This window comes from Adelges cooleyi, unplaced genomic scaffold (assembly GCF_023614345.1).
Source record: "Adelges cooleyi isolate 19-005CV unplaced genomic scaffold, UGA_ACOO_1.1 ACOO_flye_CR_arks_rails_tigmint_CR_PRNA_30, whole genome shotgun sequence".
In the NCBI taxonomy this organism is placed as follows: Eukaryota; Metazoa; Arthropoda; class Insecta; order Hemiptera; family Adelgidae; genus Adelges; species Adelges cooleyi.
Window position 1 is genome coordinate 9,515,285 of NW_026095971.1, and position 23,841 is coordinate 9,539,125.

A 23,841-nucleotide genomic window follows, 5' to 3' on the forward strand; every position below is an offset into this window, starting at 1 on the left:
CATAATCGCCTAAGAGTCCATTTTGTTAGTCAAAATCATTACTAATTATGATAGTTAAGAAAAACTGAGTAAGCGACACCGTCACCAAAATTCAAACTATTGCTTAAGATACACGCACAAGAAAATTAACTAAAATAAAAATACTAAAACAAAAAAAAAGTGCTAATAAAAAAAACAAAATGTGTAAAACTATAAAATAGGTAGTTCGAGTAGTCATTATTTTTTTTTTTTTTTTTAATGAATTATAAATTAATTTCGACTCTGACTAGATGCAAAACTAAATTCTTTTATTTCTTCATCATAAAATTATGTCCAAATGAGAAATGTATAATAATAAAAACTTCTTATTTTATAGGAGGTACTCTCTTTTTTTGTATTATTTTTTTTATTTACCTTAAACATTAAAAAGATACAAACCACTACAAACTCTAAAAAGTATTCTTAACACGATTTATACCATCTAAAAACCTTTTCATACACTTATACATTACAATATAATATAATAATAACACACACAATAACTATACAAGTGTAATTAAATTCCAATTAGTTATTAGAATTTACCAATTAAAAAAGTTTGTTTAGTATTGTTTTGAACTCTATCTACACTAACAAATGCGCTGTAACAAGTTTTTTTTACGTAAGGTATTTATTTCATTTGAACAGGTACAGATAAAACATGTCGGAGTAAACGTCGAAAACAAAATTATAAAAACAAAATTTACGGCGACAAAATCATATACAAAAAAAAAACCTCCTAGAAATGATTTAAATTTGTTTAATAAAAGATTTAATTCTCACCGATAATAAAATCCACTTAATAGACACAATATTGCTAACAATATCATAAATGAAATATTCCCATTTGTACGATCCGTTCCGTTGTTTTTTAAATTTATAATCCTACTCATTTAGACTATAAATTATTATTAATTAAAACATAATTTGTTTAATGTTGTACTATTAGTGCATTATAACGAAACATAAAGCATAAAAAATCACGATTCATAAATATTAACAATATAAAATAATAAATAAAGAAAAAAGTAATAAAATAAAAATTAAACTTGGGCTAAAAATGGGGTTAAATTAACTAAAAAGGGACGAATCTATAATCCGTAATTAATAAAATAAGTTTCTTACAGGTAACTCGAGGTAGACTGAGGTATATTTTTTAAAACAACAATTTTTTTGCGTCCCCCGAGTCTTATCAAAATAATAATAATAAACCGTATACCATTTTTCTGATTTGTTTCATAGATTATACCAACACATATTATTATAGTTAAACATTATTTCTTAAAAAAAATCATTTTTATTTGTTAGTTGCTTTGTTATCATCATAAATTAAATTGATACGATTTGTAAACAAAACAAGAGGTAGCGCGTTATTGAGCATTAGAACAAGAATATAAGTCTAATCACATATATAATATGTAAATAAAATTATCATATAGGTTTTACAGCTCAAATAAGTTAGTCATTATTTTTTTTTTTTTTTAATTTATTGTACTCTACGTATTTAAAAGTTGTACTGTTGTTCTAAGAAAAAAAATTACTGAAAATCGACAAATCGACACCAGCATATTTAAATCCCACCACTCCTTTACTCTCCAATACCACACTAAAAAAACGCATAAATAATAATTACTCTACCAAGATTCTTTTTTGAGAGCAAAATACTAGGACAATAAACGATTAGACGCTAACATGTCTACTATTACTATAAAAGGATTAAATACTAGAAATACTTATAAGCCTAATTATAATTTTCTTAAACGGCCGTGCATCAAGAGTATGTTATCAGTATATAAATGTTTATGCAACTGACTAGAATTTTTATGGATATTATTTATTTTTAGAAAGAAGATTACTATTTGTTTTTTATTTCCTTTTTTCGACGATCTATTTCTATAACATCGGACTTTTAATTAAACGAAACAAAGCTGTATGCGTTAACAAATACTTAACGCTATAGAAAACAATAAATTATAATTAATTTAAAACAAATAAAAAAACGTCTTGGTTTGGAAAAATATATAATGCTGTGTGAGTGTGAATGTGTATTACTTGCAGTGCAGTTGCTTAGACTAAGCCCAAATGGTTGATAGCGTCCATTATATCGGTGACTTTAGTGTCCCAAATGGAATGGAGCAGTTTTTCGATGGCCACCGACGTGTAGTCAGGGGCGGCAGCCTGTTGCTGTGGCTGCTGCTGAAACTGTTGCATTTCTTGTTGCTGGAATACCGCAGTGTTGATTGCGGTGGCGGCGACCGTCGTTTGAGGACGGGCGCCGGCCCCGGCCACAGAGGCCGGGACCGTGGCCGTATGTTATGGCCACTGGCGTGTGTAGTACAAAGCGAGCGGCTTTACGAAGTGGTAGTCCACCACCGAGCAGTGAGGGCAAGTCACTTTGCGACTATAGTCGCTGTAAAAGTTCAGCCGCTGGTGCGGCATCATCATAGCTTTCTGGCAACTGTTGCACTGTAAAAACAGAAAAAGAAAACCGTTCCGGTTAAGTAGATTGAAAAATCCCAATTCAAAAGACGTGAAAAGCTCGCAGTATCTTCCCCTCGCTATTCTGCGCACAACAATGGCGCTTTGCGGTAAGAAGGATTTAAGGTAGATTAAAATTGAAAGCGCGTTCTTCTTTAAGATGGAGGACGATGGCCATAAAAGGGGGAATAAAACGAGGTGACTTCAAAGAAAGGCTAAAACGTGGTTTTAGACGACGACGGAAAAATTGATTTGTCGCGAAATGAAAAATGATCAAGGTTCATCGATATTAATTAACATAAATACGGAAATGTCTTTCACCTCACGAGGTGCCACGGGGAATTAAATGCTAACCAGGAGAAGAGGGATCAGGTTCAAAGTTAATAATTGGGCCGCGGGGCTCGAAATTTGTTTTAATGGCGTCGTCAGATGAATTACTTAAAAATTAAAACCTTTTACGGGAAGACGCCCCAAACAAACAAACTTAGTCCGGGACGTCGTCAAAAAAACTCCGGCGGCATTTATTTTAACTCTTTCACAGTTTTCAAACACCGTAAAAAAACGCGTCAAGAAAATTGAAAGTATCAGTCCCGTTACCTTGAGGCGTTCGTTGCAACACGGCATGGCGGCGAATACGTCATAAGAGTACATGGTGCCCATGATAAGAGATGTGCCGTCCCACTGAGTCGAGCAGAATCGGCAGCACAGTTTCCGGTCGGCGTCCTTACCATCTAAACACTTCATGCACACCGCGTTCAGGAACAGAGCTCGTCCTTCGTTTTTCACCTGTAAATAAAATAAAAGAAAATAGGAAATTTGTTAGTAGGGAAGAAATAATAAAATGTACGTTTTCCGTCAACGACAAACATCATAATACACGCTTAGGAAAATAAGAACATACCACGCTCCCTTCCCTCACCCTCGTGCTTTTTTTATTTCACGACCGACTTCTGTGCACAACGTTTGCTGAAGAAAACGACCCCGAGGCGGTATTAGCGTATGGTTCACGGGGACTTGTAATAAACGCCCTTCTCACGCACCAACGACATCGCTACCGCCACCCGCGTTCTTGCTCAGAGTTCTAATGATTCGTGTCTGCTATAAGCAATAATACGAAATCGGCGGCCGCGGGCGCAATCATTAAAAAGTGTATAGCCGGAGAGGAGAAAAACCCAACGACGACAACGAGAAGAAGTTGTTTAAGAATAAAGTAATGTACGCACGGCCAAGCGGAAATATTGCGCGCGCGACGTTTAATGGGAAAAACTCGGCGGCAACGTATTTTTGGGTAAGACGTGAAGGGAGGGAAAGGGGAGAGAGACCTAAAAAAAAATACTAACTACTTATCCATTTTCTTCTTCTTCGCACACGATTTCCAAAGTATAGCAAAAGGGAAAAACCGACGACAAAGATCCATTAGACAAATAAAGAGAAAGTGATTTCCAATGTTAGACAACAATATCGGGTGCTCTGTGTACTCCCTGTTGTAATTGCCCCCAGACTTCACAAACCGTCATCGACAACACCACTTTGAGGATGATAAGATGTAGTGAACCGACACAATAACGAAGGGTGCAGGGAATCATATTTAAATTGTAAGATCTCAGGAATAAAGAAAAACTAAGAATTTGTAAACGACAGAAAGAAATATTAGCTATAATACAAAAGCAATATCTAGGAGTATAGACTGCCGACTTCTCGTATGATATAGAGTATTGAATTTACTAGTAGTCAACAATATGTTTATGGCGGTTTAACGTCGCAAAATAATTGAGGGAGAAAGACAAAACAAAACCGTGCTCGTAAACAACCCCTCGTGGAATATTTTAATTATAAAATCGGTAGAAAACGGCGTACGAGTCTTATTGAATGATGTAGAAAACCCTGTTGTTGTTTACAGAGCTGCTCGTGGAGTACATCACCTGAACGAGAGGATGCACGCGACCCAAAAGAAACCGCCAAAAGGCGCGCGTGTAAGCAAACATAAGTCGTGTCGTCATCATTGACGTCGAATTTATGCAACGACGACTTGGATGAAACTTTTTAATTGGACCCACCTCCACCCCAACAAATACGACGAATAATATTACACCGTAGATGATACTCGGTAGTCGTTATTTGCTAATCCGCAAAGCCGACCGGCCAGGCGTAATTAATTAAAAGAAAATCCACCAAAGGAATCATCGCGCTCTCTGTAAAAACTTGTTTGCTCCACTTACACACAAAGCATCCGACGTTAAAACCCTCCGTTGTTAAAGCGTTATAACTACAAGTACACATACAAAAAAGTACAAATCGAATATCTTTGAAAACGGCAAACATTTACATTTTACACACTCCGTCCACAATCTTCTACCCGCTAACCCACCTCGTAAAACAACTCCTCCGGAGTACAGAACACGCTTTTTGATATACAGAAGAAAATCATGTAAGCCGACCATGAAGAAAGATGTTGCCGTTGGTTTTCAAAACCAAGAACGGTCGGCTAATAAATTAGTTTGTCGGGGGCCAACGGTTACAAATCAGGAACAATTGAAAATGCAGAGCTCTATGGTCAACACACGAAACGCGTAATCGAATTATTACAATAATAATAATTGGCCAAACGTTAGATACAGTTAAATACAGCATTGTTGACCGTCGCCGCCATTAGCTAATGCGCGATAAATTAACTGTGGTTCTAAAATAATCCTCTTAATATCACTTTAAAAGCGATGCGCGCGACGGATAGGCTCCAGAGGCCGTTTGTCTTCTTCTCATCAAAAATAAAAAATCCTTCAATTTTTTTATTATGCAGAAACTTGTAAGTCGCTGGAAAAGGGTGTGACGGGACTAAAGCGAAGGGTCAAAAGTCGTTCGGACGCTGCGACTACGGTGGTTTAAGCGCGGTGTGTGTGGTGCCATACTAGCCGCTTAACCGCAGCCGGGGAAGACTGTAGGGAGGATTTACGAGACGTTATTTGTAAGAAGGAATAGGAGAGGAAGGACAAATCGCCGGAGTCGGGGTTCGTGTGAAATATGCTTTTACAAATATTAGCTTGTACGTGTGCACTTGTGCGATGACGGTCTTACATAAAAACGGTTCTTTTCTGTTCGGTCAAACGATCACTACTATAAACACACACTACAGTGCGTGTGCAATGTGCATATTATATATAAATCCCCTACGCCAAAGGAAACAGACGTAACGGACCCCAGATAAGTTAAGGGCATTTTTCCCTAAGGATGGCCGCACACAGCATTATTTTAGACGTAAATAAATCTAATGATGCACCGATTCGTCTAAAACATTGTTCGGCAGCGACATCTTATCCTAATACGTTGTTACTTATTACAGTCTAAAAAACGGTTGCAAACATAATGCTGTAGTATGTAAAAGTTTTCTACAACTTAATTGTGCGGCCGGCCTGAGCAATAATTGAGAAGCTTTTAACGGATACAAAACGACGGCTTACCTCCACAGCGTTTTTGCTGTACTGCTTGGGACTAAGAAAGAATGTGCCGTCGACCAAAGGATATCGATCAAACACCAGCATGACATCCGAGCACAGCACACAGTTGACACGCGATTGGTTTTGAGCTGCTAGTGATGACAAAATGAACGACCTGGTCTCGTCGTTACCGTGGTTGCCTTCGTCTTCAATCTGTGACAAAAAAGAGGGAAAACATTAAGCAAATGTTTACAGTAAAATGTTATCAAAACACAATTTAACATAGTAAAAACATTCAATCGTGTTAGATAGATCGGATACATATTACCTGATCTAGTAAATGTGTAATTAAACACGGTACATTTTATAAATAAATAAAGATTTATTTAAATGTAAAGTTGTTTTTTTATCTCGTAATTATGACCATTACCTCTGATTGCACAAGATGATTTTCTGTTGCGTTGTCTAGATCAGTTTTTCCGTTGCAATCAAACCCGATAGCACTTAGGGGCACTGTTGAAATAAAGAGTTTTTTTTTCTTAGCTGGACTTTCCGTAACAATGCATCATGGTCGAATCCCCGTCTATTGTGCGCGCATCGAGTAAAAGTCGAAATGAGAAGAGTTTTTTTGATTAAACCGATTACTTTTACCTCTCCGACCTTTGCACGTGTGCTGGACCGGACGAAGAAAGTGTAATAAAAGTGAAGTCCATTATTCTTTTTTTGCCAAAGCATGTTTGTTCAGGATTCGCAATTAGACGGCGGCCGGTTAATGGAAGCCAACGGGCACGGACCAACAACAAATACCACCACAAGCAGCCACCGCTGCCGACATTGTGTATAAATGGAAAACGAGATTGTTATTGGCAGGTCTATTAGGCGCGTGTAATGGACCCTCTCTCCTATATTTACGGAAGAGCAAAACTCCAAGCCCGAATGATTAAAAAAAAACTAAGTCACAGAGTATAATATTGTACATGGTTGCGAGTTACCGTCAGTACTTTAGTTACTAAGCTGGTATTTTTTAAACATTTTCATTTGAATAGGCTCTTTTACGGTGTGATCGAGGAAGCGAAATTGGTAAAACGTATGGTAAAGGGGCGTTCTTCCCAAATTCCATTACTGCAGTACAAGGGATAAAAGTAATCGTTGCCAATTACTCGAAACGTGAACGTTTTGTCGTCTTTCGGCTATCATATCAAGACTTCCTAAACGCGTTTCGTATAATATAGGAACAACGGCGGGCTAGGGTGGTGGTAAATATGCATTATATAAAAAATAAAGTGTGAAAAACGCTTAGAGCGGTAAAAAATAAGAACACATACGCGTTCTCGATATTAAAACTCGGCGCTCACTGAGGGTAGTTTATTTTGCAACCGGTAAGAGTGTAGGAATAGGGTGGCGGTCCAATTCCATAACTGTGAGTGAGATATGCGATCGAGGGTCGGGGGAGAAGAGTGAAAAACCAAGTGAAACACACTGTAGTTCTTTAAAAAAAAAACGCGCTAATAAACAACGAAACGCATCGACGCCCGCCGGAGACCTATAAACGCATACTGAGTGGCACAGGGGGTTATTTCTTTTGATTCCGGGCAAATATAATGTATATTGTTTGGCGCGTTTTTTTTTACTATTGTATTAACTCGTCGTGCTCAAGGGAGTAGGTTATAAGTACATGTTTTTTTTGTAATAATATGAACCGGAAAAATGCATGAAAAACTACGCCATTTTCTCTTTTAACATGTCGAGCTGCCCGAAACAGCTTATATCGTATATCCAGTAGCACTTTAAAAATAAGATTGGCTCTTTTAGACTGAGAGTACAATGTATTATATTTATCAGTTATAAATATAATACATTGTACTCTCAGTAGTAGCTCTCCCAAAGCTTAAATTCAAGGATTTGAGCACCGACATCATCATTTGTCTCATCACAAAATTTAAGTACAGAATATGTACGCCCCAAAAATTCTTTTAGAACGGAGAAGCGATTGGGTTTACTCGGAACAAGGTAAAAGAAAAATCGTTAAGCGGAAGTTAATTAAACGCGACTAGAACGGAAACACTCGGATATTTAAATGTACAGTGTACAAACACACAAATAATGAACTGTAAAGCGGCGTATTGTACTCTGTGATTTGGGCGCTTATATTCAATTTGCAGATTGAAAGTTTGTGTTGACTTTAAACTTTGATAGCGGAGGCGGAACCGTGTTTGCCTAAACCATTTTAAAACGTTTCATACACCGTCGACTACCGAACGGGTTATGATCTTCGCTGTGTATACGTGCATAGTACGACTTGCGAATTGAAGAGGGCGGCAGCGGCATTCATCATCATCACTCCCTTTTCGAGTAGGTATAATATAAATATCCCAGTGTATCCTTGAATGTGTTTACCGACAAGCGAAATCCATTTTACATATTAAAATTGAATACATGCGAAACCCGAACGTCAGAGAGCCGCTCTCGTTTAGCCAATTGAAATAATAACGTTACTGTACTCATCCACGCACGCTCTTCTCTCTCAATGTAATTCGTCAGACTGAACAACAAATTGGATGGACGAACGGCGTTCGTCTGACACAAAGGACTGTCAAATTACCAAACGGGAGGTTCAAATAATTATATTCATAAGGGTTGACCCCTACACGGGCTACGGCGGTGAAGAATTTCCACGGTTATTTTTTTATACATTCCTTGCTTATCATTATAACACCGACAAAAAAAAAACCCATAGAACCGACCCTTGGTCATTTGGGCGCTGAATTTGCATTGCAAAATGGCTTATAAAAAAGCACTTTTGGGTTGAACCAAAAAAAATACACGAACCCGACACTACCAAGAGTTTTGAATTTCAAACACAATCAACACACGGTCTATTTTTAGGTTCCAATTAGAGAACATTTTCGACCCTTTGAAGCGTTACGATATATCCACCTCGAATTTAAACAAACGCCAATAATTCCAGTTGATTTCAAATATATCTGAACTATCCAGTTTATTATATATTATATAGAGAAATAAAACTAAATGGCCTTCGGAGCGACAACTTTTTTCTTTTAGTTGGTAGCAATAGCAATAATAAGAACAACGTCCAGTATAATATAGATTAGGTATATAGTAAGTAATAACCGAAAGATAGGAGATAGTAAATCAACCTTTTTTTCCAAGTAGCAATCTCCTCTTACTTTACCGACTCAAACACACACACACACTCGTATATAAGAAACCACCGACAGAATGGACATAAAACGTGGGTAGGTCGATCGGAGGCGGCAAAAGGAAAACGATTTTTCTAATCCGGAAAATAAGCAAAAACCGGTCACACAAATTACCCATAGTCGATCGTAAACGGGCAGGGAAGAGGAAAAAACGGTTTAACTGCGATTTTATTGGACCGGTCGGTTTTATCGGCGTTTCGCATACGAACCGAGTGACCGGCGGAGGCGGAGAGGAAAGAAAAAGTAAATAAAAATGAAGAAAGAGGCATAAAAATGCCGAAAAACCCAACCGGGTAAGCGGTCGCCAGGGCACTTAAGAGAATGACCCTTTATAGCAATAATATACCATTGTGCTCGGAACGCTATATAGTTTATGTCGGTCTCATATAATACCGAGAGAGGTGTATTTTACGGGTTCCGCGCCAACCGACTCGTGTTCGGGCTTTCAATTTCCACCGAAAACTCTAATCCCGGAAATGGGTGCAACCTTCCTACCAAAAAAAAAACTTGGAACACCCTTCATGTGTCCGTTCTTATCTCGGTCTTAGCCTATAGAAATATCTACCGGGGAGGGAACTAGACTAGTATTAAAAACTCAATGACGACGTTCGGCATAGACCTAGTAACTCTGACAACGCGTATGGCGATCGGTTCTAAAACAATTAAGTTAATGTACATGACGATGAGTCTAGATGTGGATAACAGAATAATAATATTACTCAGGCAGATCGTTTTATTATATCTACGCGGTCATCGTCTCAGTACTTCACCAAAACGGCGTTGCTGTTGTTGATTGACTGCGTTCGTCTGGCAGAGATGGGCTACATGTGAATCAATTAGATGTCATTAGGCGTAATTAATGGACACGACGAGCAATTTATTGCAAACGGAGAGTCAATGGGCGAGAGTGGGCGACCTCCGTGAATTCAATTGGACAACCGTGAATACAACGCGATTTTTTATTACTTGCTAAGACTAACGAAACAAAAATTCAATAAAACGTTAAACCGGCAAAAAAAAGTCCCAACTCAATAGTCTGTAAACGGTATGCAATGGCAAAAGGAACGAAAGGGCTAGAAAGAATTTGATTAGAAGGCGGAGGTAGTAAAAGACCAAAAGGACCGCCTCTTCTCCCCACGCATTTCACAGAGACAACGGTATAGTTTTAAATTAAATCAGCTCAGGTACCGGACCGGGTACGAGATACGATTGTGTACGATCGACTACGGAATACTTAGCGAACAAAACTTCAAAAGAATCGGTAGAATTTGCGTTCAAAAATTCACAAAGTCAAAATGCACTCTTATACTGTACCTCTTCTTGCTACTCTTTCTCGTCGTACGCTTTAAAAATTAGTTCCTAATATAATTTGCCGCCGCCGCAGTGTTCCTCTACCGGAGACAACCGAATCTGATGGATACCGAACAAAACGTCAAAGGACGGTACTTATACGTGCGTTGTGGAAAAACGCTCGAAATTACTTTTCCATCAGCTACTTAAACCAAGAGGGTTAAGGCGGAGAGGTACCGGCTGCCTCAAGCACGATACACCTTACCCTTACACTCCTTCTCCTTCCAACTGGATATACAAAGGTGTATAGTACGTTAAACTGCAATATGGGTGGGCGCGAGGCTAAATCCGAAATTGATGGAAACGCGATGTGTAATCCGCGCACCGGTCGAGGAGAGGGCGTCATCGCCGTTGGGGCGGCAAAAGAGTAATAATATAATAACATGGTCGGCCGATTCGAGATTTGGCGCGGTTCATTCGGCACGCGGAATATCAGCTTTGTATAAAATACAACCGAGCCTACAGAACAGCGTCGCCTTACTACACATACACATACAAACGAGAGCCGTTGTATCATCGTATATTACATTTTTTTTTTATATACAAGAGCGCTCGGCGAATTTGTTTTGGTTGGACGGGTTTTATTCGATAATATTATAACTCCCTTTGCGCACGTTGCAAGCATATATTTAGATAGGATAATATAATATATAACACGCGCACCGTCACTCGAGGGGAAATGAAAATATTAAATCGGTCGGGGGCTCTTGCCAAAGCGAACGAAACATATTTTCTCGCCGACGAGCCGTTCACATGGGGGTGGGGAATGAGGAACGGTCTATTATAGATCCAGATATATTTGGCGTCGGTCTTCCGCCGAGAACAAATCGAGACTATTCGGGACAATAACATTTACATATTATTATTCTTAACACAAGGAGTAAACTTGCAGGTCATCAAATACATAGCTAGGGAAAGACCTAACCAGCTCCTCGACCAATTATAATCGCTCTAAAGCCTCCATATGCGTGTTTATCACAGAAAAATATTAATACAAATCTTAAATTTTGTCCAATCACTAAAACCATTCACAAACAGTAAGCCATCTCAGAAACTAACAGTCAACGCACAAGTACTAGCACGTTAACCGTTGAAACTTGAAATATTTATTTTTTTAATCTTACGCCCCAGCGACACATAGGTCTCTCTTGTCGAATACACCCATAAACCACAGCGAGAACTTATTAGAAAAAAAAACAAGTACTGCAGTCAACTGACAGCACGTGTCCCTTCCTCTTTCCCCGCCATAGTTGTGTCGCTGTACGTTTATACAGTTCGTTACGATTTTCCGACGTACCCTCCCCTCTTCCACAGAACACACTGACAATTGTGAATTTACTAGAAACTCGGCAGTAGCAATCAGCCGATGATGGCGGTGGCGGACACGAGGACAACACAAAAAAAACCGCCCGCGGTGCACAAATCAAACAACTGGTCGGGATTGATATTCCGTCAGTTACATACACACCACACGCCCATGCGAGTGTACACAAAAAAATATATGTCTAAATATAACAAATAAAAAAAATAAACTGAATGCTTTTTTTTGTTATTTATATACATGTCACAGACCACTATTACAGTGTAAATATTATATAGGTTGTTATGTTCCCCTCTATCCCCGTGCATTGACAGTACGCGTACGGCCAAGCATAATAGTGGCGGCAGAGAGATATGCGTGTCACGGACGTTTCAGGTGAATTTCAAAAGCTTATCGTCAAAGAGACGACGCTTACATTGTCATATCGCTGGTTATAGTGCGTGTGTGGTTTCGGTAAATCTAAAGTAAGCTCATCGATTGTAGAGATACAACAATGGTAGGGTGTAATCCCAATAAGGGATGGAGGACACAGCCCCAGGACGAGAGAAGAAACCCGGTTACAGTATAAAATATACTTATTAAAAAAAACGCAACGAAAATTTGTAGTGTTTACAATATGACCGACTAAAAGTTTTTTGCTCCCCAGACGATAACGCATTAACGTCGTTGTCTCCTAAACGCGAATCATACTTATTTAAGACCTGAAACGGCACGGGCACGTGATGATATTGTTTTCCAAACCAATTACCGTGAAGAACGATTATGGTTATTGTTTTGTTATTATTATTTGTCACCGGAGAAAAGGCGGCAACAGTGCGTGTTCCGACGCCCGTAGGTTTGCCTATACCGGCGCACGGCAAGGGGCAGACTGGGAGAGCCGACAGGACAAAACCACCACCGGTACAATAATTTTAAGGGTTCGCCATAAGAAAATTGCTTGACGACATCATTATAACCGACGGCGGCGTTATCAACAAAATTATTTACACGCCTTTTTTAAGAGTAGTTTCTCTTCCTTTTTTCCTCTTCTCGGCCAGTACCGGCGGTACTAAAGAAAAAAATGGCGTCGAGCCGCATAATTTAATTGCGCGATAATTTTATCAACAACGAAGAGGGTCACATAAGATTTTCCTAAAAAAAAAAACTACCCTCGGGTCCTCCTCTCCCTTGACTTATCAACGCGTTATAATATGCAATAATGTTGCTTATCTACGAGGACTTTTTTCCTACCGTGTTCTGACGTTTATCGTTATTGTCCCCTCGGCGGCGGCAACGGCGTTATTATTTATTTTTATTGCAAAACACCATTATTTGACAATGTAATGAAAAAGGAAAATAACGCTCACGAACCGAATAAGAAAACGTCTTTTATCGGCGATTTTAGCATATTGTCGCAGCCGAAAGTTAAAAATCGCAACAAAGAAATAATTATTTGCCGGCCAACGTGAACAATTAAAAAATATGTTATTTTATTTTTATCTAGATAACCACAAAAAATGTTGAATAAAAGCAAAAATATGAAATCCTACATTGATGAAATACAACAGACATAACTGTGAAGTTATATGATTGGGCAACAAATAAAAACATTTTCTTCATCGTCCATAAATAATTTCCTACTATATATATATAGTCGTATAATATAATTTAGGGTTTTTTTCGGTTTTGAAAATATACATACATACAATTTGTCATAAGGTAGAACATATATTCTAATAAGAAAAACGACAGAAACTCCTTGTTCTTAAACTATTGTTAATAATAATAAACAGCAAGGAGCCATCAACAAGATCCCAATGTAGAAAAATAAGTTTAGTTTTCTACATTCCCGGTTGTGTATTACCGGTGTGATACACCATCGTCGTGATGGGCTAGATAAATCCTTGTCCTAGATCCCGTAGACATACGGGAGGCTGGCCGATTTACGAGTTTTGCGCTATTTGACGGTCTTTGCCTACAAAATTATGTAAACCCATTATTAAGCGATCATTACTATGACCTACGAAATCTCCAAAGAGTGTGCCGCGACGGTGAGGACCGGTTGGGATTCGGCTGACGACGATGGAATTAAATGTGTCAAACAGACAAATATCAAGGATACAACACCACGGAGACGGTTTTATCACGGAGTACGCCTATATAGGATGCGAATAAAAAAAAAGAATCGACACGAATATTATGCGTGGCTTCGGTGTAGACCAGCCACGGTAATAATAGCCCGAGGAAACGCGCGCAGCACGCACATTACGGGGAGACGACTTCACTTTCTCCATCGTCGACCATCTACGGGCTCGAGACAATTATTGTCGTTTACATAGGATTTATGCTAGTAGGAGCGGTTTTTTACTTTTGCCCTCTATAGTCTCCAGCCAAGGTCAGAACCGCTAGACTACGACTTGGCGCGCGAATTCTAATACTGAACGCCAAGCCAACATCACCACCTTCGCCGCCGCCCGCCCCCCTACATAACCAGTCTGCCCCGCGCCCGAGCAAAGCGCACGCACGACGATCACGTACCGACTACGAGTACACTTAAATACATAAAATGTTAAAAATTGCAAAGCAGCTGCCCTCTGCAACGGACACTGAATAAGCAGGCCCAGAAGAAAACCGCGCATGTATATAAATATAAAAAAAATAGCATCAAGAAACATCCAGCCCGTAGTGTCACCTGTAAAACTCGAGTAGGAAATGTCTCGACTCGGATTTGAGTCGGGATCTTGGACAAAATTAACATCATAATATATAATATTTTATTAGTTAAAATAACTTTGAGCTCGAAGCAGATGCTTGAAAAAACCTACATTTCGTGTCATCTTTCCTTGGGCAGACAATGACTGCGATTCAAAATACAGACATGTGGTATTATATTATAACAGTATATAAAAAATAATTCGGCCGTTTTTCGAATTCACCCTAAAAACAAAGCGGTCCATTTAACAACGCTCATGCATAAGACGCAAGCAAATGTACAGTTTCCGAGTAGAAGATAAAGAAATCTGACCCATTCATAATCTGTAATTTTGGCGTAAGCACTTTTTGTCGGCACCGCTTCTTCTCTCCATATTTATAAATACTTAAATTTATTATTTACCGTTTTTATCCATTATTCAGCGAAACCCGAAGACATGACAACGAACCAGTACTGTCCAATGACGTTTCCACTTTCCATAATATTTGATTTACGATTTAACCACAGAATAGATTTAACATTAATACATTTACACTCTATTCACCTCGGCGACCACGCTGATAAAGCACACGTCCCCCTGCCATCCCCCCAGCATAGAAGTCAGACGCCGAAAATCTTTCTAAGCTTAATAAAGGGAATAGGTATAACGCGAAAAACATGATTAAACTTTCGACAAAAAAGTTACTTCTACACTTTTCATGATCAAAATGCTCGCAAGGCACAAATGAAAGACGTTACACGCAGCACCGGTTTTGTAATCGACAAAAATGTAAAAAAAAATTTAATTTTATTAATATGCAGATTGTAAGAACTCAGTAAATGCGGCCAAAAGTGATTATGATAAAAATACGTTACATGATTGCTAACACCATTGTAACATGTACACGATTTTAATATAACAGGGTTACTGGTATTATTCTTGGCACCTGATTAACCAATTACTAATTATTACAATTCATAATGTATTCCTGTTAAAAGCAATATATTAATTCTGCATAAATTTACTAATCTATATTTATTTTCTTAACTATTTATATATGGAAATTAATGCATTTTAATAAACAACTTCTTTAATATTCTCAAATTATTTTATTTTATTTTTGAAAGCAACCTGCTGCTCGACAGATGAAAAGCAAGATTGGATACTCTTCATCGGGCGATTGTACACGGCCGAAGATTCTACAACAATATAATATAATTTTGTTGTCCCAAAAACGGGAAGGATAGAATAACAACATTATGCGCGTATTGTGGCCAATGAAACTACACATGAACGGCTTACAACCACCTGATCCGCGCACGCATACAATTTGATTCGCGTGAATACATGCGGACAACGTGTAAAAATATACTTATCTTCGTCCACTACACTTCCTGTGACCCAAATAAAAAGACTGAAAAAACAAGTGTCTTTCTTTGTTTTTGTGGCAGCAGCAGCTGTCTTCCAGTTACGAAACCACACGCCACCTCTATCGTCACTACCAGATGGCCCTCGCGGTAATGTTAGTCTAAAATGCATTACCATTTTGAACTGCAAAATTAAATTAATTGGTACTAAGGTACAGAAGGAACTAGTAGGATAACGTGAGCGACTTTTGACTTAAGTTTTTTAAATAACTTAGTTGGTAGTTTCCCTATCGACTAGCTATAATACCGCGTTTCTAAAATATTACAGAAGCGAAGTTGCACAACACGTCAGAATTTTTAACGGTTCATTAAAATTGAATTGAACCAATTACCACGAGCCGCGCACACGATATGATGTTAAATTTATCGAATTTGTTCAATATAATTTATTAATATTTTTAATGAACGTTCTTCAATGATGTACATGCATATATTTTCTATATGAAAAAAACACATTTTTTTATAAGTAGTAACGTATCTAAAGAAAACCAATAACACAAACGTATCAAAAGATAAGAACACGGAGAGACGCGGCAAACCCGAAACGACAGTTAATCTTTTTACGAGATTAAGAGGGCAAAAAACAAAAAACTACACTATGCACAAACACACGCACACAAGAGTGGGCGCCGGAGGCAGTGGTGGTCCGTCGTCGTAGTGCTTACAAAGAAATAAAAAGATATAGTATGTCTTTATTTTCCATTTGCGCGTTACACAATCATTGTTTATTGTGGTGGTAACATATTGGATGACGGTTTTTTTAATTTTTATTCTTTATAGTACGTTACACACACACGTGCGCGAGCGACTACGACAACGGCATACATGAAATAATATACAAGAGTCGAGACAATAATAATAATAATATACACCTTGTTATTACTGCATCTATTTACGTGTCGTGCGACGGCGACGTCGTGTGGAGTGGAATAGAAAAAATTAAAAAAATACAATATTCGTAATTCGCTATTCATCAGGCCACTTATTCGCACACATACACCTAACGGACATTGATTAATAATTGATCTACACAAACAATGTAACACATACATACACATACACACATACATACACATACACACACACAAGCGTAATTCTGTACCTGTGTATAATTATTTCGTAACGACAACGACGCCGAGCCAACTGTATAGTATTACACATAGACACACTAACACATACACTGTTGAGTTTATAGATTGCACACTAGTCGAGTCCTTGAAATCCTACAGGTCAATTATTTTTTTTTGACCACAACGAGAAATGATAACTAGAGACTAACACACACAAAAGACAACGATTTATGGCTGAAATTAATCATAGATATACTTTTTAAAGTCGTTTGCCCGAGTGGAAGAAACAAACAATATTTACACAAACATTGATTAATCAAAAACGCATAGTAGTTCCATTGGTATAATAATTATTGTTGATACCTAGTATTATTATTAATGGTGCTATTAATCAAGTTTATTGAACGGTAAAAATAAACGATAACCATTATTATTATTCTACAATAGTAGAGTAGTAGATAATGTTAAAATCATTTCGGTTATATAATCAGAGAACGGGTAAAAAAACTAGTTGATAACATTTAAATGAAAGAAAAAAAATTACTTCAATATATAGCAGAAAGTAAAAAAATTAAAACTACTTTAAGCTTGACTCGATACAGTTCATGGGTAGTTATCATTCATCATTCAGCTTTATATTTGCCTTGCATATGTACATAATACATACTCTACATAGAGATACACGTCGACCTTTAGTTTTTTCTTATTGCCCTTTTGCGAAATACAAGACTAAAATCGTTGCCAGAAACAAAAGCGCGACCCTTCGTTACCCGATTATTATTATTGTTTTAATCCGCTTCAGGCAAACAATTGGCAGGAGAATAAAAATTAAGCGGAATTTAACGAACGGGAGAAAAAGGGAAAAATAATCGAATTCTTTGCAATGTCGTTTGAGTGGAAGGTTGGCGGTACAGTTAATTTTTATTACCGCTATCATTTTCGGAATTAAAAACATTGTCTCTTTTTACACGATTAAACCGCCGTCTTTTCTACCCCTCGACGACGACAAAGCCCGGCCAACCCCTTCTTCGTGCCGTGCCCAAAAAATACCGTTGTTAAAAGAGAAGCAACAATTAAGCTTTTTGATGAAACGGCGTCGTCGGCTGCAGTGGTTTAACGACCGTGTATAAAAACGGATCAGCTCGGTATAACCGGCAATTTTCTAATTAAGAAGGAGCGGTTAGGCAATAGCGTTCAGCTGAGTGGTTAACCGTAAGTCAAACTTGACATTTTTTTTTTTTTGGAAACAATATTTCAACGTAGAAGACATTCCAGTTGTATTCACGGCCACGGCATTTTTCTAAAGGTTTTTTTTTTTATTATACACTTAACAATTATTACTCTGGTAAGCATAAATATTTTCACATTCGGCAAACAATGTCAGTCCGGTGTAGGCCGGTTATATATTATAATTGCAAATTACGGTGGTAATACAGCATTCAGCAACAACAAAACGCTGATAATGGATTTTTGGTATTTGAACACAAACGGCAGCAGTGACGGCGGTAGTTCCCACACGACGACGCGATTGATACGATTATATAAACATTGCAAAATACCGTCATCGTGATCGTTTTTATTAGACGTGTTTTTTTTCGATCACTTTACACACATACGCCGTGACGACTTTGCTAAGTAGTGGTTTAACAGCTTAGAGAACAGGTACGTGATGTACAATATATATCTTACGTGAAGAAGCGCGACCAAGTAAAAGAAGGACAGTAGAAATTTCAATGTGTAAACAGCAAAAACAATTCAACCCACGATAGGGAGCACTATGTACATTGAACATACTCTTTACAAGTCCCGATACAAATTATGCGAGTAAAATCATTGATATCATTGTCCATCGAACCCGGTCCAAGATTGTGTAAAACATAAATCTACAGTTTGGATTTAATTTCAGTCAATCATAACAATACACTGCAAACTCTTTCAGACAACATTTGTGTCTTAGTGACACCATTGTATTATCGCGCAGCAAGGTGCGCCTCATGTACTCATCGCAGTCGAATAGATGTTAAGAATGTGTATAAATAAATACAAATAAGTACATAGATAACGAGGAATACGACTGATTATTTAAAACAAATTTCAACATCTGCTCCAAAAAAATCATTAAGCTATTCTACAATCGACTCTTAAATCCGCGAGCCTCTCCCTTTCATTCTTTAGGCGTGAACTACCGAAAAAAAAAGCAACGGCGTTCTCGAAGATTTTCACACGATAAATCACTCGCTGAAAATTTTTTTTCACGCTTGTCGGCGGCCTTCGATCACCAACACATAGTTGAGAAATGATATAATAATTTGGCGTTTTTTTTCTCCTATAACAATAATAACAAGTAACATGTGTTGTCGCTATCGGTCTTGAGCTCATCGCGCTCAACGCTAGCCCGTGGGAATTTTGTGAAACGTCAACATATAAACTGAATCCAGGCGCGGCGGCGTTAAGACGGCGCACATGTTTTCACATCAAGCAAAAATATTAAATCTCCAGTTTAATACAAATTCCCCGAGGGTCAGCAGAGAACGCATGGCCCGAGAGTGTAGTAGTGTATAGCATGTGCGAATTACCATCGTATAATAAAACAATAATAACATTGCCGAAAGAAAATAGTGTGTACATGACCGACGGAATATTACATAAAAATCTCCAGGTTGTTTGCTTCTAATATCGCCAGAGAATTTCGGTACCTACTTCTATCGCACTCGGCCAATAATAATAATAACAACGGTCCTGCAACAGTAATAACATAACTTTCTAGCGAGGGGTGAAATTTGCGCTGTACAACAGCAGCCGGTGGCCTAAATCCCATAAAACGGAATCACCATAAGCGACTGACGGGGGGAAAGAAACTTGTCTCCGCCGTTATCCCGAAACAGTGTCTGTGTAGGGAGGGAAGAGTGGTAATGTTAACTAGTTTAAGTAGACTAGGGTTGAATACAAGCTTTTGTATTGTTAGTATCTGCCGGGATAGTGTGCATAGATCTCTGGGCGGCGACCATTTAAAATGTGTTTTGACAGGACATCCAGTTAGGTTAAATAAATAGCGACTGCAAGGATAACTTAGCTTGAGCATATTTAGTAGCCGGTAAAAAATACTCTTTTGGTCAACTAATGAGAAAAAATTGACATTATTAAAAAAAAAAATACAATTGTCGGAGATCCTCTGAGCAACTTTAACGCGCGCACACCCAAGTGTAAGCACGGTTATCTAGTCGCGGTTCGTTTTAAGTGTTTTCTCACACATTAGAATCGTCCAGCGTTTAAACATTTTATTTAATTATTAGATATTTTGATAAAATATCGTTACTTAACAACCCCGCGCTACCGCCGCCGCTGTAGTGGGTACTACCTAAATAAGCGATCTAACACAAAACAATGGCGAGGTCATTTTTCAACAAGCGTTTACCGCATGACCATGACCTGTTACTGCGTTAATTATTCGTTTTTTGTTTAAATCAGCTCTAGTACCACATATAACGACGGCGACGTCGGCAACGACCAAGGTACAAATATTTCAGTTTTGTTTTGGATAGTATTAACCACTAACCTACAAATTAGTTCGTAGAGATTTAACATAACATCCAATTACATACAGTGTACACATAACGACGCCACGACGAGATTAGAAACCTAAGCGGAGTTCAGGGTAATTTTCTTTTTTAAATAAACCGTGTGTCGGTAATATGAGAAATTATAAATATGTAAAATAATTTAATCGCATTAAACCGGACCGATTCACTGTTGGGAAAATGGATATAGGGGGCCGGTGACAAGACAGTGAAACTGGTCCGAGACACAAAAGCTTTCAACGAATTTTTTCCCCTTAACGCCAAACCAACCGGTTTTGGGAATTGGCCAAAATTCGATCGGGGTCGGATCGAGTTACGACGGAGAAGAGAAAACGCAAGAGCAGTACTTATGCCGATTTTGACAGATCTGCCCGTGGGCGTATTACCAAACCAGTTTGAAGGGAGGAAATCGTCTAAAAATAAGCTAAAAAAATAGTAATAACGTGGCGCGACATAAAAGATTTCTCTCACATTTGCATAGAATCTATAATTCTTGTAGATTTTTTATCGTTAGCAACATTCATTACTAGTTTCTTACAAGTCATCTTAAAAACGTTTCTGATTAAAATTTACCGTACAATTATATAATATTACCGCCCCGAGCCCACGCCTCTTTTTCATTGCTATTCCTGTTCTCACGTGCTATGGACAAACTTTGCGTTTGACAAATACGACGAAAGACGTGATAAAGGCCAACTCTAGAGGACAAGATGCGATACACTTATACACAATGGTAGCGTGGAATGGAAATAATAACAATAATAACAAATAAGAGGATTAGGAGACGTTGCGTACACGGTGACCAACGAGCCGATCAAAAAAGCGATTGGCACGTCTCCAATTTGCCATGACCACCGTCGTCGCCTTAGACTGTCCCACACAAAATCTTAGACGGGAGAAAAACCTTAAGAGCTTTTCAAGGAGAAGACGCAATTTCGCCACCAATCGCTTTTGCACATGTGTTAAGACCCCACTCACACACACGCGTGTCGATACAATAATGAGATATCCCACACACGCTGTAATGTAATGGTGGAGTTGGATAAAAAAAAAAAAAGGAAAAAATGAGGGATATTGAAAAGCGTTAAAAAAAATAATAATAAACGTTTCCTCGGAGAGTTAAAAGTTTTGACGGGATCATTAAATTCAGACGGCGAGCTTAAACGCGATATGTATTACATTATTCAAAACCTAAGGAGGGTGGGTAAAAAAAACAAATCAAACTTTCTTACCGAACGTTTCTTTTCCCACCCTTCGGCGAAGGCCTTTGCGCGATTTTTAATGTCGACACGTTCCAAGCGCGTTTCTTTTTTATTTTAAAAATGAAAAAAAGCTGAAGCCAAAAACCCGCGAGAACTTAAAAGGGATCCGACTGAGAAATAAAAAAAGTGTTCCCGCATATCTGATGACGATTATTATTTATTATTATACTCTGTTAAAAGGCGCACTTCACACAACGCACCGACAACAAATATTTGTACTCGCGACGAAATCCGACGTCGGCACGATTGAAATCTGCTCCGCGTCGTATGTCGAATTATTCAAGGGCCTTTGACAATAAGGGTAAAAAAAAACACTCACCACACGCACACAAGTCGAAGGAAGGAGTAAAAAATATATAGTTTATATACAGGGGAAAAAAGAGCAGCCGACAAATACATGCGTGCAAAAGATAATGAACCGACGACATTTAAACAATGTGTGCACGATTAACAACACTATGGCGGCGAGGCATAACATTTACCTATCTTCATGTATAGATGACTTAAAGGACGTTGTGTGTGCATGGGCGGAATGATTAGTGTGGTAACGCACAAGTTAGTTTGATATTATTCAAGCCTAAACACACGCTTCAGACTCAATAAACGAATGTATCAGTTTCACTACACACTTTTATACACGGATATACCGTGTTGAAAAAAATGCTCGAGACTATCCTCCAATGTATAATTGGCAAACCGGCGAACATGTTGGTAATAATTACGTTATTAATGGCTAGTAGGTTAAATGCCGCCAACGAGTTGCGACTTTGAACTTGAACGAAACCTCGTAAATAGTTACCGCGCAAAATAATAGAACCAACACGTGTAGTCGACAATGTGCAAATAGAAGTCGTTAAACACACAGGCCGCCGCCAATAAGCATAATGTTAAAAACTGCATCACACAAAAAAACGTTCCCATTGCGTTGGCGTATAGTGTTACCGATAATGTTTACATAGTACATTATGCATTACTCGTTTAATATTATGTGGAAAAAATTATATATATATATATTTATGCAGCATACACACAGGCCATTCGGAGACGGTCGTCGGGTTCCTTTTAAATTTCTCAGAGAGCAAACCCGCTACAGCGCAGTTTTTAAACGAGAAAAAAAATCATGAATTATGTCGTAGATCATAAATTGTACGAGTGTTGATCAAGAGCAAAATAAAAAAATCCCCCATTGCCGGTAAGCAGATATGAAACGTTAAAAAACGTTAAAAAAAAATAATGAAATAAAATTGTACAAATACACACACCGTATGTGCGCGCGTGAGCGTCACGTGGTCAGGATAGCTCGTCTATGCAAGCGTGAGAAAAGTTTTGGCTTCTATGGACTGGTCAGATATTTTCATTAGTATTAATATTACTTTCTACACTAAAACTGTATAAAACAAAAACCATCGGTCCAAATAAAAAAAAAGTATTTCAAGTCAATGCAGAGGCGTCGTTAACCAAAATGCAAATTGTTTGTTAGCAGTCCAAACCACAATGTTATGATAATTTGAAAAATAAGTTGTATACTCATTTAATTTTGAGATTATTTATACTTAGGATTAATTTTTTTAAACGGAACGGTCATGGTGATTTATTAAGAAGAAAAATATAGGTAATATTTTACATAAATTGATCAAGGAGCTATTTTATGTACGCCGAAGAAATAAAAGGTAAATTAATATTACGTTTTCCTGACCACAATACTTTTTTATTTTTTTTTATTTAAGACAAAATTATGTAAAAACGACTAATGAGCAATTTTGTGGCCTATCTATTAAACCGACTTTTTTTATGGAAAGCCCACCATTTTGTCGAAAGGCCAACCGAGATCAGTTTGGGATCGCAACTTGCAGAAACGCAAAAGCGAGAACATGTTTTTAACCGTATATTTAACACTATAGGATTTTCGGCGCACGCAGTTTTCGACAGGAAGAACACTGTTGTTTGAAAAGAAAAGCCTCAAGGGTACACAACCGCAAAGATTTCTCCCCCTAACCTGCCTTAACGAGACCG

The 23,841-nt window shown here is 38.1% G+C and overlaps 1 protein-coding gene across 2 annotated transcripts in view; it reads right to left on the minus strand.

Moving 5' to 3' along the window:
- Window positions 1-1,483: 1,483 nt before the first annotated feature.
- The window catches only part of LOC126837939 (headcase protein), a 37,619-nt gene continuing 15,261 nt past the window's right edge, over window positions 1,484-23,841 (minus strand). For both annotated transcript variants that reach the window (XM_050571950.1, XM_050571949.1), the window contains 3 exons: window positions 5,952-6,140; window positions 3,094-3,282; window positions 1,484-2,484 (listed from right to left, as the gene is read on the minus strand). In XM_050571950.1, the coding sequence (XP_050427907.1) occupies window positions 2,332-2,484; window positions 3,094-3,282; window positions 5,952-6,140 (531 nt within the window). In that variant the 3' untranslated portion in view covers window positions 1,484-2,331. The remainder of the gene's footprint in view (window positions 2,485-3,093; window positions 3,283-5,951; window positions 6,141-23,841) is intronic.